The sequence below is a fragment of the Aotus nancymaae genome, unplaced genomic scaffold (assembly GCF_030222135.1).
Source record: "Aotus nancymaae isolate 86718 unplaced genomic scaffold, 86718_ANA_hifiasm-v0.15.2.pri h1tg000036l, whole genome shotgun sequence".
In the NCBI taxonomy this organism is placed as follows: Eukaryota; Metazoa; Chordata; class Mammalia; order Primates; family Aotidae; genus Aotus; species Aotus nancymaae.
The window spans coordinates 79059256-79074639 of NW_026988450.1; the positions used below are offsets into that span (position 1 = coordinate 79059256).

General features: G+C 43.9%; 1 protein-coding gene across 2 annotated transcripts in view; it reads right to left on the reverse strand.

Annotated features, from left to right (window-relative positions):
* Positions 1 to 4060: 4060 nt before the first annotated feature.
* The window catches only part of ADCY8 (adenylate cyclase 8), a 250218-nt gene continuing 238894 nt past the window's right edge, over positions 4061 to 15384 (reverse strand). The window contains exons 16-18 of one of the 2 annotated variants that reach the window (XM_021666890.2): positions 9632 to 9724; positions 7467 to 7581; positions 4061 to 4638 (exon numbers count right to left, since the gene is read on the reverse strand). In XM_021666890.2, coding sequence (XP_021522565.1) covers positions 4151 to 4638; positions 7467 to 7581; positions 9632 to 9724 — 696 coding nt within the window. In that variant the 3' untranslated portion in view covers positions 4061 to 4150. The remainder of the gene's footprint in view (positions 4639 to 7466; positions 7582 to 9631; positions 9725 to 15384) is intronic. The other variant, XM_021666891.2, reaches the window with a different exon arrangement.

A 15384-nucleotide genomic window follows, 5' to 3' on the forward strand; every position in this document is an offset into this window, starting at 1 on the left:
CTAAATCACAACAGCTTCCTTTCTGATGCCCAGGTGGTGGGTGAAGAATCTGGGACACACAGAGATCCTGCTGCATGCCCAGCATCAAACAGCTGGTAAGTGATAGAGACAGGATTCAAATCAAGGCCTGTGTACCTCAAGGAACTGCCTCTGAACAGTCGGCCCAGTACTTCCTGACCTTTTTCATATCACAGGACATAAATAAAATAAAAATCATTGTTTAACCCACTCGGGGAAGAGGATGAAGCTGTTTGGGATCAGGACAAGTGGCCCCAGGCTGTCTGAATGGCTGTCATTCCAGAGTTTTGCACAGCTTCACCCATTCACACAGCCTGCAGCATGCAAGCAGAGAGTCTGCTCTGGCATCTAACTTTCATTTAATGAATATTATTCACCCCCTTACAAGGTTCAACAGTGGTGTTTAAGGACAGGACTCTTGAGCCAGACCATCTGGATTTGAATCCCTATTTTCCAGTTGTTAGACCTTAGGTGGGTTGTTCAAACTCTTTGTGCCTCAGTTTACTCATTTGTAAAATGGAGATGACAACATAGTTGTAACTTCCAGTGGAAGGCAGCTATGCTTCCATGGTTCCTAAAGAAGGAAGGAAGTGGTGAAACTGGTGTGGGGGCATTACCGAGCTCAAGGCGACTCACCTGGCTTTATGTGATGGCAGATTGGAAGGCAGCAGCTCCCCAAACCCAGTCCTTGAATGAAAGCTGCAGATACCCTTGCCCATTCTCTAGGCACAGATGTGCTTGTCTCATGGGAGATTGTGCTTTTCCTACACAGGCTGATGAAAATGGTGGGAGAACCCACCTGGGTAAACTTGTAGAAGAGTAAGTCAAAAATACAGAGCCATTGAGAAAGCCTCAACTAAAGCTTACTGAGTTTCTTGTATTTCAGCATTTCGAGCACTATTCCCTCGGCATGTGTTTATCCTTGACGTTTCTAAAATCAAACCCCAAATCTCACAGGCAGAGTTCAGAGAAGGAAAAAGTAAGGTTGATATCCTTGTCTAGAATACTATGTCAGGTTTCCCAGAAATCACTTGACATTTCAGGTTCTTTTAGTAAATGAGCTGAATGGACCAAAACTGTAGGTAAACAAAAACATACTTCTAATTCAGGAAGACCATGTGCCTTTGCAACCCCCTCCAGAATCATGCAAGGCCCAAGAAGAGGCTTGTTTTCTTAGATATTCAACCACGAGCCAGCTTATGATTCTGTCTCTTGTCCTTTTGCTTTAGTATGAAAAGACAGCACATGTCCTGGTGCCAATGAATGGGCTGACCTAGAGGGAAGGGACTCAGTGTTTTGGTGCTGGGTGATTTGGAGTAGAGGACAGATGCCCACTTGATGGGCTCCTTGGCAATCTGATAGGAATTCTCAGCATCATCATGTCCCCTTGCTTCTCTCTTTTCTGGAGTCCTGAATGAAGCCACATCTCCCAGACCCAGGATGGAGCGCCCACCTCCTTCATATGTGGTATCTTGAGGCTTGACATCGAGTCGGGAAGGGGTTCTGGGTGAAGCTTCACAGTGTTGACCCCACTATTACCCCCAAATTATCAGCATCCACATGCCTGATGGTTCTTACCTTAGTTTCTGCCCAGTTATCTTGCCTAGAACCAAATTCTCCTTCTAGCCCAGGACTTTGTACTGAGTCCTGGCTCAGGATTTAGAAACAAAGTCTGTCCCTTCTAGCCTCTCTTCTTGGGGATGGATCTAGCTCACCATGGCTTGTCCGCTTACTGGAGTCTCTGTTGCTACTGGCTGTGGTTTTGAGATGGACCTTATGTTCTGGGGTAGGACCAAAGCTTGATGACCCACATCAAGTTTTCTGTTTTTTAGATACTGTGCCTTCACAGCCTAACTATCTTTTTGCTAACTTTGTTTGCCAAGCCTTGACCTACCTGAGCTCAGCTCCCTACCTGCATCTGGTGGTTCCAAGTCCAGCAGGCATAAAGCCTTACTTTGTTTAAATGTCCTCAGTCCCTGGGACTGAACAGCCCATGGGGCTTTCCTGACCTAGGATTCTCAGTCTATGAAGATTGTAACAGCCCCTGGCATTGGTAGAGGGCTTTTCAGTATACTGAGGCTTTTCACATGCCATCTTCACATTCCATTGGGGCCTTGACATGATTTTGGAGGGGGCATACTTCTTTGATGTGTACATAGTTTCCAAGAGCAAACGGCATCCCAAATATGGTTCAGAGTTTAAGGTTCACCTGAACCTCAATTCCCTTTCTGCTTTGTGCCTCAAGAGAAGACAGCTCCACTTCTAACATGAGGGTCCCTCTTGAGATGCCTCAGATAGGTATTTTTTAAGGGTATATCTACTGTGGATTGGTTACCTGGGACTAAATTTCTTTTAAGTGGGATGCTGTTCAGAGTCAAGTGTTTAGAAATGATTGGGATTTTGTAATTCTCATTCAATTACTTAAACTTTGTACCTCCAACATAGTGCTTATCAGAATAGCTTAGTGTTAATAAACAGACTCTGGGCTCAGAAAGACATGGTGCCTGTGGCATAGGCAATTGCATTTCATTTTTCCTTTTGGTGAGGGAACATAGGAATAATCCATTCCCTAACTTCCCCTGCAGTGAGGTGGGACAGAAAGATAATGTATGCCTGGTAGCTAAGACCTTCTGAGTGATTCCCTTTACTTTCCCTTCAGTTGGCTAGACAGAGAGGACCAAGAAGAGAACTCCAATGCAGAAGAACGTTAGGTCCCAAAATCATTGCATGGAAGACCCTTTGACACATATACAATAGAACATGAGCAAGAAATACATCTTTTATTGTGTTTTGGCCACTAAGATTGGGAGTTATTTGTTAGCGTAGTTGGCTTTTATTGACCAATACAGTTATGAAGCTAGTTCTACAACTAGCTACATGACCTTGGCCAAATCCTTTAATTTTTCTGGGCTTTCTCATATGTATGAAATTTTCCTGGCAGTCTTGTGGTCATAAGCACTTAGGTGTCTTCCAGGAAACAGTGTGCTTGCCCACAGTGGCTCACATACCCATTGCCTTTCTCATTGTTCTTCTCAGGTGCTGGGCTGGATCCTCCTTCTGGGCTTTTGCACTTGCTGTTACTTTTTCTTGTGAAATTTTTCTCCCAGGTCTTATGGGTCACCTCTTTCTCATTATTTAGGGTCAAGCTTTGACATCACATCTTCAAAAAGCCTTCCCTGGTGACTCAGTTAAATCAGCATCCCTGTCCTCCCAATCTTTATCCCAAGTTTCCAGCTTAATTTTATTTAGTCTCTACCTCTATCTGAAAGCAGATTGTTTATGTATTGGTTAATAAGAATATTATATATTCTTATATAATATTGTAATCCCAGCACTTTGGGAGGCTGAGGCAGGCAGATCATGAGGTCAGGAGTTTGAGATCAGTCTGGCCAATATAGTGAAACCCTGCCTCTACTAAAAATACAAAAAATTAGCTGGGCGTGGTGGCAGGCACCTGTAACCCCAGCTACTCAGGAGGCTGAGGTGGGAGAATTGCTTGAACCCAGGAGGTGGAGGTTGCAGTGAGCTGAGATCGTGCCATTGTACTCCAGCCCAGGCAACATTGCAAGACTCCATCTCAAAAAAACAAAAAACAAAAAGACCTCGGAATATTATATATTATTCCCCAACCAGAATGTTAGCTCTATAAGGGAAACACTTTTGCCATGAGTTCCCTGGAGTGTAGGACAGCCGAAGGCACATTGTAGGTGCTCAGCAAATACTGATGAATGTACAGGTGTTGTGAGGATTATGGGACATCATTATTAAAAACTTTGGCACTTGGCTTGGCACATGGCAAGTGCTCAAAAATGGCAGATGGTGGTATCTGATTGTATGGAGTTTCTGTTCTCATGTCCGTCTTTTCCACCTAGTTGTGAGCCTCTCAAACTCTCAAAGTCAGAAACTGGGTCTCATTTATCTTTGCTTCCCAGTGATCCCTATACACAAGAGGTGATCAATAAATGTTTGTGAAGGGAATATTTGAAGACACCCTCAAATTGTGTCCTTGATCTGGTACATTCAAAGACCAATGAAACCATCCTTGTTCTAAAAAAAATTAAACCTTTTTATTAGTATATTTATTTTATATATAAAAGAAATACAAAAAAAAAGAAACACAAAGAAAATGCTTTTATGGCAAATCAGATTTGTCAGTGCCTTCAGCTTGGGCTCCAGGCTCCGTCCCGCTGGGTGACAACAAAGTCCGCCGGTTGTAATGACCCTTGATAATTCCCGTGTTGTTGTTCTCATTGAGTAGCTGCTTCTGCCTTTGCCTATTGAGGGACTGGACAAGTCCCAGGACGACTGCAGCCAGGGAGTACTGCCCAGGCAGTCTTCTTGGGGGCAAGATGAATGGGTTGGGTTGGACTCTTCCCAGGAGAAAGTACGTTTTGATTTTTCCTTCCTGTTCACTAATGCCTTTTACGTAGATCTCCCCTCGGTAGTCAAAGGCAAAGCCCTGATCTTTCAGGATGAGATAGGTCTCCTCTGGGACTTGGATCCGGCCACTAACCCCTGTGCTGTCCATTCGGCTTGCCAGGTTCACCGTTTTGCCCCAAATGTCATACTGTGGTTTCTTAGCGCCGATAACGCCAGCTACCACTGAGCCATGGCTGATGCCTAGGGGGTGAACCAAAGGAGTAAGAGGTCAGAGGGAGAAGAGGGACATTAGGGTGTCTGAACCCCTCCCTGGGACAGTGATCACTATGTGTGGGGTCTCTGTGGATGAACTGGAGGGTCCAGGTCCTGCCTCAGTCACTTATTAGATGTATCACCTGGGTCAGTTACTTAGCCTATTTGGACCTCACTTTTCTCATCAGTAGAATGGAAATAATTAAAGGAAGACTTAATGAGATAATATAAGTAAAGCCACCATGGCATAGTGCCTGGCAACCGGGGAGTGCTTGATTGAATATAATTATTATTTTCATATGAGCACTGACTTGTCTCAGTCTGTGGGATGATCAGAGCATGGACCAGCAGTCAGGGTCCATGGGATCTCCTGCTTCTGCTGACATAGTGCTCTGGGAACCTGGACAGACCTTTTCCCTCTCTGTTTTAGCCTAGGTCCTCAGCGTCAATCCCTCAGTCATGGCAATGGCTTTCTAACTGTCCTCCCTGTCTCCTCCCTCGTCTCCCTTGAGTTCATCCTCCACACTGCTGCAGAAGTGGGAGGGCTTTTTTGCACTGCACATCTGAACAAGTTATGACCCACCTAAATATCTTCCAGGGCTCCTTTCACTTACAGGATAAAGCCAATGCTCCTTAGAATCACAATCAAGAACCTCTCTGATCTGACTTTTGCCTGATTTTCCAGCCTCATTTATCCCACTCTGTTCCTTACTGCTGCATTATATCTACACTGGAGGAACTGCTGGAGTTTTCCTAATCTGCAGCCAGTACCCACCTTTGTCCCTTTGTCCTGACTTTCTCTCTGCTTGGACTATTACTTCCCCACAATTCCACAGTTTATCTGGTAAATACTTTTAAAGACAGCTTCAGTGCCTCCTCCCTCCTCCTCTAGGAAACAAAGAATTCTAGAAATGGTAGCATTTCAATAAACACGTTAGTGGACATGTATGTCTCTGTGTGACAGAATTATTTCATTCTACAAACATTGACTAGGCACCTGCTATGAGCCAGGTACTGTCCTGGGCACTTGGGATATGGTGGGAGGGAAAAGAAATACAGTCTTGGTCCCCATGGAGTTTAACTTCTACTGGGGAGAGATAGAAAATAATTTTTAAAATGTAATATAATATCAGTGAATTATTAGGGCTACAAAGAAAAATCAATCAGGGTAAAAGAATGGTGAAAGATGGAAGAGAGTGTATTTTGGAGTAAGGGGATTAGCAAAGACTTTGTTGAGCAGAGATTTGAAGAAAGTGGTGGGAATAGCCATGCAGATATCTGGATGAGATTATTCTAGGCAGAGGCAAAAGCAGGACACACAAACACCCTGTTATAATTGACGGAAATGTGAAAATCTCACACTATAGAATACATGGGCATCACAATGATAGTTAGCTCTTTAAAATTTGCAGAGAACTTTGACAGCCAATACCCCATTTGATTCTCATTACTATGAGGTAGGGAGGGAGAGGAGGTAATAATTTAACACCCAGCTTACATAGGAGGAAACGGAGACACAGAAGGTTTAAATGATTTGCCCAAAGTCATACAGCTGGTTACAGCAGACCCAAAACACAAATTGAGATGCTTAATTCAGTTGGAAAGTTAATTTTCCAACCTCTGAGATCAGTGAAACTCTACTAGCAGTATAATATGTCATGACAAGGGCTGACCCTGATTTGGCAACATCTTCAGAATTTACTTCGAATATCTCTTTGTTCATCATTACAGTCCTCTTGTTTATTCCTGGATCAATTGTGTAGTCAACGATTTCAGAAATGACATTGATAAGATTGATGGGAGATGTGGGAACAAACCCTGAACATCCCATCCACAGATCAAAAACATAAAATATAACTCCTTCAATCCAAAGAACAAAGACATACGGCATGTCTTAGATCTGACAAGTCAGATACTGGTATTTCTTGACCTCTTTTTCTTGAAAGCTGCTAAGGGAGAAGCAGATAAAGTAAAATGGCATGTCAGCCAGAAGATGTCTACAGTATGAGGACTGCAGCAAAAGTTATTCTAAACAGCACCTTGGCAGCCAGAATGTCACTATCTCAGAGTCAGGAAATGCTGGAACTGCTGCTGGTGTGACTATTTGCCTGTGTGATCTTAGGCTAGTTACTCCCTTTTTCTGGGTCTACATTTTCTCATCTACAAAATGAGAATGTGGACTAAACCAGGGGCTTTCAGACTGCATTTCAGGAGGTCATTGAGGCTGAGTTGAGATGTGGAAGGAATGGCAAACTATAAAGGATTATTATTGATTGCAGTGATTATTGTTATGCTGTTGCTTTGCACAGTGGTGTCTTTAAGCCCAAAGGAAGGGCGAGCTTTGTGGCTGAGTAAAGCCTGTCTTTGGAAGTATAGTATCTGCCATCCTCAGGAGCAGAATCCTGCCTTTGTCTAAAGAAATTATCCTGAAGAACCTGAGAGCAATACATTGACCACCAGAATTGAGCTACCCAAAAGTCAGAATTAAATGACTGATTAGTTGGCTACATCTCTATGCACAACTTGCATGGGCAGGCGAGTTGGAAGAGGGGTTCACAATCATCTAGCATTTGCCAAAGGCTGACTGTTTTATATTTCCGCACACAGGCCAGTATCCTAAATTGTTTCCAGCATCTTGAGTGAGAGGAAACTAAGAAAGGTCTGAGATGACCCTGTCCCCATCCTTGGCAGGGTCGTGATAGGCCTGTTGCATTTTGCAGGGAAAAGCTTCTCTGGATTGATGCCCAAGGTAGGTGAGGATCTGTTGGAGCAAGGTCACCTGGCTCTATCAGGCCCCACTTGCAGCTGCTACTCACCAATCCGGAGTTCAAAATTGTTGAATGAATGCTTGTTGATCTCCTGTATGCTTTCTGTCAGGGCGAGTGAGAAGTCAGCCAGAGCACACAAATGTCCCCATTTGTCTTCACATTGCTGAAACAAACATGAGGAGAAGAATTCATTTAATGTGGAACATGGGGAACATTTAACATTTCTGCAGCAGGGGCTTTATGTCCTAACCCAACCCTACCTGCACATCCCTTAAAGGAAATGACCATATGTGTGAGCCCCTGTACACTCAAGTCACTGGTATCTCAGAACAAGGGAAGACATGAGATTTGCTTGCAAGAGTGTCGTATATGTGGGTCATTGTGTTCCTTCTTCCACATCTACACCTGTCTGTTCAGGTTGATGTAGCATCAGTCCCTGAGTGTATGCTCACTGGCATGTATGTGAATGGGTGTGAGTGTATGTATGTATGTACATGTGTGTTGGGGGTGTGTGGGTGGGCATGAGTGTATGTGGTGTGTGTGTGTATGAGTGTGTATGTGTCAATGTATGTGTGTGTATGTGCATGTGTTGGGGTGTGTGGGTGGGTGTGAGTGTACGTGGGTATGTGTAAATGTGTGTGTATGTTAGTGTGTGTTGGGGAGGGTGTGAGTGTATGTGTGTGTGTATGTGAGTGTGTGTGTGAGGGTATGTGGGTATGTGTGTGTATATGCGTGTTTTGGGGGTGTGTGGGTGGGTGTGAGTATATGCATGTGTATATATGTGAGTGTATGTATGTATGTGTGCACATTGTGAGTGTGTGTATGTGTGAGTGTGAGTATGCATATGTGTGTGAGAGTGTATGTGGGTATGTGTGTATGTGAGTGTGTATGTATGTGTGTGTATTGGGGTGTATGGGTGGGTGTGAGTGTATGTGAATGTATGTATGTGAGTGTGGGTATGTGTGTGTGTGTGTGAGTGTATGTGGTTATGTGTGTATGTGAGTGTGTGTATGTGTGAGTGTATGTGTTTGTGTATATGTGTGTGTATGTGTGTATGTATGTGTTCCTAGGTATGTGTAGCTTTTCCAATGTAAGAACTGTGTCTATTTCCTTCCAATTGCTCACAGTGTGTGTTTAAGAGATGTTACACATTTGCTTACAAAACTCCTAAGAGAAGTGCTGCATAAGCCTCTGGGCCTCTCTGGACTTCAGTTTCCAAATCTATAAAACGGGGATAAGCCTACTTGCCCTTCCTACCTCATAGGTGTTGAATGAGATTTTTTTTATATGAGAGAACTTTGTGCTCCTATTGAACAGAGGTTAGCAAACAGTTTCTGTAAAGGCCAGATAGCCAATATTTTAAGCTTTGTGGACCATACGGTCTTTGTTGTGACAACTCAATGTTGCCATTTTAGCTCGAAAGGAGCAATAGGCAAAATATAAATGAATGAGCATGGCTGTGTTCCATAAAGTTTTATTTATAAAAACAGAGGGTGGGCCAGATTTGACCTGTGGGCTATAGTTTTCTGATTCCTGCTGCACATGTACTGAATAATAACCAGCATGAATTTCGTCCCAGACAGTCACTCTTGAAGTATTTTATTGTTTTTAGTTGGAAAAAGCATAGGAAGGATGGGAAGAAATTGATGAGAATTCTATTTCCCCAAGTATCTTGGACTCATATTCATTTAACACTAATTGAGGACTTATTAGATGCAAAACTTTGCTTGAGGAACGTGACATTATCTTAGATAATTCATCCATTAACCCTGGAAGGTAGACAGTGTTGCTATTTAACATCAGTGCCTGGAACACAGTCAACACTCCAAAAAGCAGCAGCTATTATTATTATTACATATGACTTTTGAAAGACAAAACAAAAATAAGAAAAAAGAGGCTAGTATTAGGCGTTTAGTAAGATCCACAACTAAATCACAATAGGATTTTTTTTGGCTCTGATTTTGTTCAAGGGAACAGTGAGGTTCAGAACAAAGTCTAGAAGTTTCTCAAAAAAAAAAACAGCATGGCTTTGTCGGGTAGACTCTACCTACCTTGGGGGCAAATTCACATCACATAGCTACTATAATCCAGTCCATCAGCTTTTCTCCCCATCTTTCCCTAAGACTTGGTGACAGAGGCTTCACCACCATTGGTGACATGACAACAGCAAGATCCTTGCCATGCGTTGTGGCTGAGTCCAAAGAGTCCTTTACCTGTTTTTCAGGTGACAGGCCTGACACGGCCATGTAGGTGCTGCCAATGGTCTTAATCTTTTCAATGTCTTGAAATCGGTCTTCACCAAGCAACTGAAAGAGAGCCAGGCAATGGTGTTAGCCCTGGTGTTTATTCTTCCAGCAGCCTGGGGCTCCTGAAAACAGGCCCCTGGCTTACAATGAGCTACCTCTGATGATTCAGCATCCTCCAGTTACCTGCTTTTCTCTCTGAGAATCATGCTTGCAGCCAGTCACATATATTTAATGAGGACTACTTGCTAAGGGTCAGGAGCGGAGATGGGTGTAACCTGGTACTCTTTAAGGAGTAGGTCTGCCTCCTCACATGTAAGTCAGATCCTGTCCCTGCTCTGTGCAAAACCCTTCTATGGCTTCCTGTTTTACTCAAGGTCAAAGTCAGTCTTCACTGTGACTTTCAAGGCTTACAGAGACCTGTCCCCTCCCTTATCGTCTCCTTCTCTCATTCTGCTCCAGCCACACTGATCTCCTTTGCCCCTTGCCACACTGACCTGAGAACAAACCAAGCCTGCTTCGGCCTCAGGACTTCTGCACCTGTTGTTCCCTTGCTGGGCTACTCTTCCCTCAGACAACTGCATGGCTCACTCCCTCAGCCCTACAGGTCTTTCTTCAAATCCCATCTTTGCAGTGCAGTCTTCTTGACCACCCATCTAAAATTGAAAACAGCATTCCATCCCCACATACATATTCTTATCTTCAGAAAGAGACCGAGTCAGGAGAGAATATATGGACTCAGGAAGAGGCGCATCACACACTGGGGGCAGTTGGCGGGGGGGTAGGGGAGAGACAGTGGGGGGTGGGGAGGGTGAGGAGGGTGGGGAGGGATAACATGGGGAGAAATGACAGATATAGTATGCACCTAAAATAAAATAAAATACAATAAATCTGGAAACCATCATTCTCAGCAAACTGACACAAGAACAGAAAGCCAAACACCGTATGTTCTCACTCATAGGTGGGTGTTGAACAACGAGAACACATGGACTCAGGGAGAGGAGCATCACACACTGGGGGCAGTTGAGGGGGGTAGAGGAGAGAGAGCAGGCGGTGGGGAGGGTGAGGAGGGTGGGGAGGGATAACATGGGGAGAAATGACAGATACAGTATACACCTAAAGTAAAATAAATAAAAAATAAAAAATAAAAAAATAAAATAAAAAAATAGACTGGAAGAGGGGATGTCCACATACGTTGGGGCACAGAACTAGGGGTTCTGCCTCCATTGCTCATCTGTTTCTCTGTGTGGCACTTTGAGCCTGGTATTCTCAGAACTATTTTGCAGATGAATAAACAGAGTCCCCATGTGGTAAAATAGTGTGTCCCAAGATCCCAGGGTGAGAAAGGGGAGACAGGACCAGCCACCTAATTTGCAGGGCCCAGTGCAAAATGAAAATGTGGAACACCTTGTTCAAAAATTAAGACTTACATGAGAGCAACAGCAGAATGTTAAAACAAGCGTGGGTCCCTTTTGTGACTGCACAGGCTGCATGCTCATGAAGCCAGCCCTGAGTGGGAGAGCTAGGCTCCAACTCAGACCTCACTGATTTCCAAGTCTAAACTTTGTCTTCTTATTCCCACTCTTGGCGACATTTAGATGCAATTTCTGATGCTCTAACTTTTTACCTTCATTTAAGATTGTAATATCCTCAGGGTCTCATGTCATCCTGGGGAGGACGGACAAGCAGATGCAGCAGAAAAGGTGGGTTCTTTATAGACTCTCTTGTTTCAGGCATCGTTTCAAAATTAATCAGGAGCTAAGAAAACTTGGAAAATTCCTCCTTGAGAGAAACTCTTCTGGGAACATGGAGAACACAGGTAGGTCCTTTGCTTTGCGGTGTGTGTGTATGTGTGTATGTGTGTGCATGTGTGTGTGTGTAACTTGATTTACAGCAGAGGCAGGCTTTGTTTATTATTTTTGTTTCCTGAACTAAAGTGAAGCCCCTCTTCTGCTCCCACTGAGATTCTGCAAGTTGTGCCCAGGGTCCGCAGGTCTTCAGTCTTGGATCATGACTGACCTTTGCCCTCAGACACTAACCAAACAGATTTGGTGTTGTGGCAGCTCTTCAGCTGCTAATGTTTCCACTTAAAAATCCTGGAACATCTTCAATTGCTCACCTCCTTCCCTCTGCCTCCCTGCGGCTACTTTCCCGCAGCTTTCCGCTGGCGGCAGACCGATCTGATGTGGTCCTGTGGAGAGCAGGTTCTTTTCCTTCTCTTCTCATCAGAACCACTTGGCTGAGAGTCAGTTTCAGGCTCTGGTAAGCCTCCCCCTCAGAAGATAGTTTGGAGGCAGAAAGGAGCTTCGTCATCTCATTTAATATCCATGCAGCAGATTTATTTACTCTATAGCTAAAAGTGTCTGGGGGCATACTGTGGTCCCTGATCAGCCCATTGTTCACTAGAACAAATGGAGAAGTGAGATGTGAGAGGGGTCTTTGGCCCTTTGTTGAGGTAGAGGCTGAGGGGTGAGGAGCCCTTGAGTTGGGTTATTGCAGACACAGTCTCGGAGGGTGTGATCTGTGCAAAGTTTAGGTTTCCTCTGAGCCAGGAAAGAATTTTGTATGATCTCAGTTTCTGGTGGTGATTATATCAGCTAGAAGAGAAGCGTCAGTACTGAAGTGAACGTAGCCAGGCAGAATCTAGAGGGCCTCTCTTGACCAAAAAACACAACACAACACAACACAACAAAACAAAACAAAAAAAAAAAAAACGGCATGTCTGAGCGACCCAAGGGCCCACACAGGCAAAGTTGAGAGTGCTTGAGACTGGCATTTCAGACCATGTTTTTATTTTTCCTGTTGACTACATTCTCCCTGACCTTCCCCCTTCCCCTGTCCCACCCTTTCTCTTCCACCTCCTCCCTTTCCTCCTCTTTTCATCCTTCTTCTCCTGATTGCTGCCGCTCTTCTCTCTCCTCTCTCCCCTCCTCCCCATCTACTTCTCCCCCTCCTCCTCTTACTCACACTTTTCCTCCTAGTCTAAAGTCCATGTTCTGAAGAACCCAGCCTCCTAGACCAAACCCCTTTTCTTTAACTTCCTTCTGCAAACACCCATTTCAACCACTAGGGGGCACTGCTCTCTTTCTCTGCTTTGGAAGACTCTAGAGTGTCTATAATTCGGTTCACTGAGACACAAATGTAATTCAAATGTACTTTATTCATTACAATTTTAAAATGTGAGAGGGAGCATTTTTGGAAGATGGGTTGCTATAAAGCAAACTTGTCCACCTGCGGCCCAGAATGGCTTTGAATGTGGACCAACACAAATTTGTAAACCGTCTTAAAACATGAGATATTTCTTTTTGCGAATTTTTTAAAGCTCATCAGCTATCCTTAGTGTTAGTGTATTTTATATGTAGCCCAAGACAATTCTTCTTTCAATGTGGACCAAGGAAGCCAAAACAATGGACACCCCTGCTATAAAGTTTAAAATACAGCAAAGCCTGACATCTTAATCTTTAGTCAAATATTTTTAATAAGATAATTAAAAAAATTGTTAAGTATGTTTGATATGTAGATATAACCCATCTTCATCTTACTATCTGCCAGTTTGTTTATGTCCTCCCATTAGTTAGTTCTTTTAGCAAGTACTTAGCAAGCATCTGCCATGTCCATCTCTTATGTGCTAGACACAGAGCTAGGCCTTGGAGACTTAACCAGCTACAAGAATATGGTTTCCATCTTAGTGAGCTTGCGGCCTAGCATAGAGATAGGAGTTAAAGGCGCTATTGTCACAAAATTGCCTTCCCCTCCTCACCATGCAAGGCCCTCTGTACTAGGACACTTACCAGTGACTTCTTGTGTAAGAGCAACTCATAGTCCCCCTGCCTCCCATTGTATGGTGAAGCCTTGGGAGGCAAGAAATGATTAGGTCTTATCCATCTTGACCCACTACAGCCACGCCAAGACACCTACGATGACCGTGATTGAGATTACGTCTTCAAAATCATTACCATGAAGTGCCAGGTAAGTGAGAAGCAGTGCAACACAAATGATTACACATGAAAATAGTATGGGAGGCTGAAGTTTAAATCTTGGCTTTCCCACTTAGTGATATGTGACCCTGGTCATTCTTGGTGTTTCTAAGTCTCAGCTTTGCTTATTTATAAAATGAAAGCTAATAATTCCTAGCCTAAGGGATTGTGTGAGAGATAAATCACTATTAAGTGATATATATTGAAAATGCTTTGCGTTTCTGGAAACACGTGTAAAAACCTGTAGAGATTAGTAACATGGGTTTCCACGCTAGAACTAAGTGTGTAGTGGATGGTAAACAGGGTGGTACTGAAGGGTTTCAGCCTCTATGATAGAAGATTTTTCAGAGTATACATTTTTCATTAAAAAAGGAGTGAAGGCCGGGCGTGGTAGCTCATGCCTGTAATCCCAGCACTTTGGGAGGCTGAGGCAGGCAGATCACAAGGTCAGGAGTCTGAGACCAGCCTGGCTAACATGGTGAAACCCTGTTTCTACTAAAAATACAAAAAATTAGCCAGGTATGGTGGCATGCACCTGTAACCCTAACTACTCAGGGGGCTGAGTCAGAATTGCTTGAATGCAGGAGGTGGAGGTTGCAGTGAGCCGAGGTCGCACCATTGCACTCAGCATGGGCGACAGAGCAAGACTCCGACTCGAGAAAAAAAAAAAAAAAAGGAGTGACAACATTTATCTGGGTAGAGACTGGAGTTAGAAAAGCCTTCAAAAGTAGAAGTAATGTTTGCATTAACTGTTCAATGAATGTTAGCTTTTCAGCTGGCCGTGGAGTCGAGGGAGAGAGGTTGGGGTAAGGGAGAGGATGGCATGGCCTCCAGGCAGAAAGCGCAGTGTGTGAGAGCCAGGTGGGCTTGCTGGCTTGTAAGTAGTTGGGTGGTGCTGGCCAGGTGGCATGCAGAGATAGGTAAGGCTGGAGAGGAGACAGGAACAGTGAGTGCAAGGCCCCCGCTGACCTGCTAGAGTTAACCGAAGGGTTTAGGCTTCAAAAGGATGTGACAAAATACTCCTGCCTTTGGTGGTTGCTAATGGTGAGATGCAGGCAGGGAGAGCAGAGAGTAGGTGACTACAGTTATCTAGGAGAGAGATAATATGTCCTGAAGCAAGGTAAAAGCAGCATTGATGGTGAGAAAAAGGCAGATGTGAGAGCAATTAAGAAAGTTGATGAGCTGTCTGCACACCCATGTTCATCACAGCATGTTCATAACAGGCAAAATATGGAATCAACCTAAGTGTCCATTGAGAAATGAATGGATACATACACATCCGCATGTGCACACGCACGCGCGCGTGTGCGCGCGCGCACACACACACACACACACACACAGTGGAATACTATTCAGCCACCAAAAGAAGGGAGACTTGTCATTTGCAACAACATGGAAGGGCCTGGAGGATACGATGCTAAATGAAACAAGCCAGGCCCAGAAAAACAAATACACATGATATCACTTATACGTGGAATCTAAAAACGTCGAACTCAGAAGCAGAGTAGAATCGTGATTATCAGAGCCTGGGGGTTATGGTGGGAACAGGGAGATATTAGTTAAAGGGTATAAAGTTTTAGTTAGACAAGAGGAATACGTTCTGGAGATCCACTGCATAGCATAGTGACTATAGTTAATAATAATGTATTGGATACTTGAAAATTGCGAAGAGAGTGGACCTTAAATGTTTTTGCCACAAAAAAGTGATAACATGTGAGTTGGTGGGGATGTTAATTAGCTTAATTT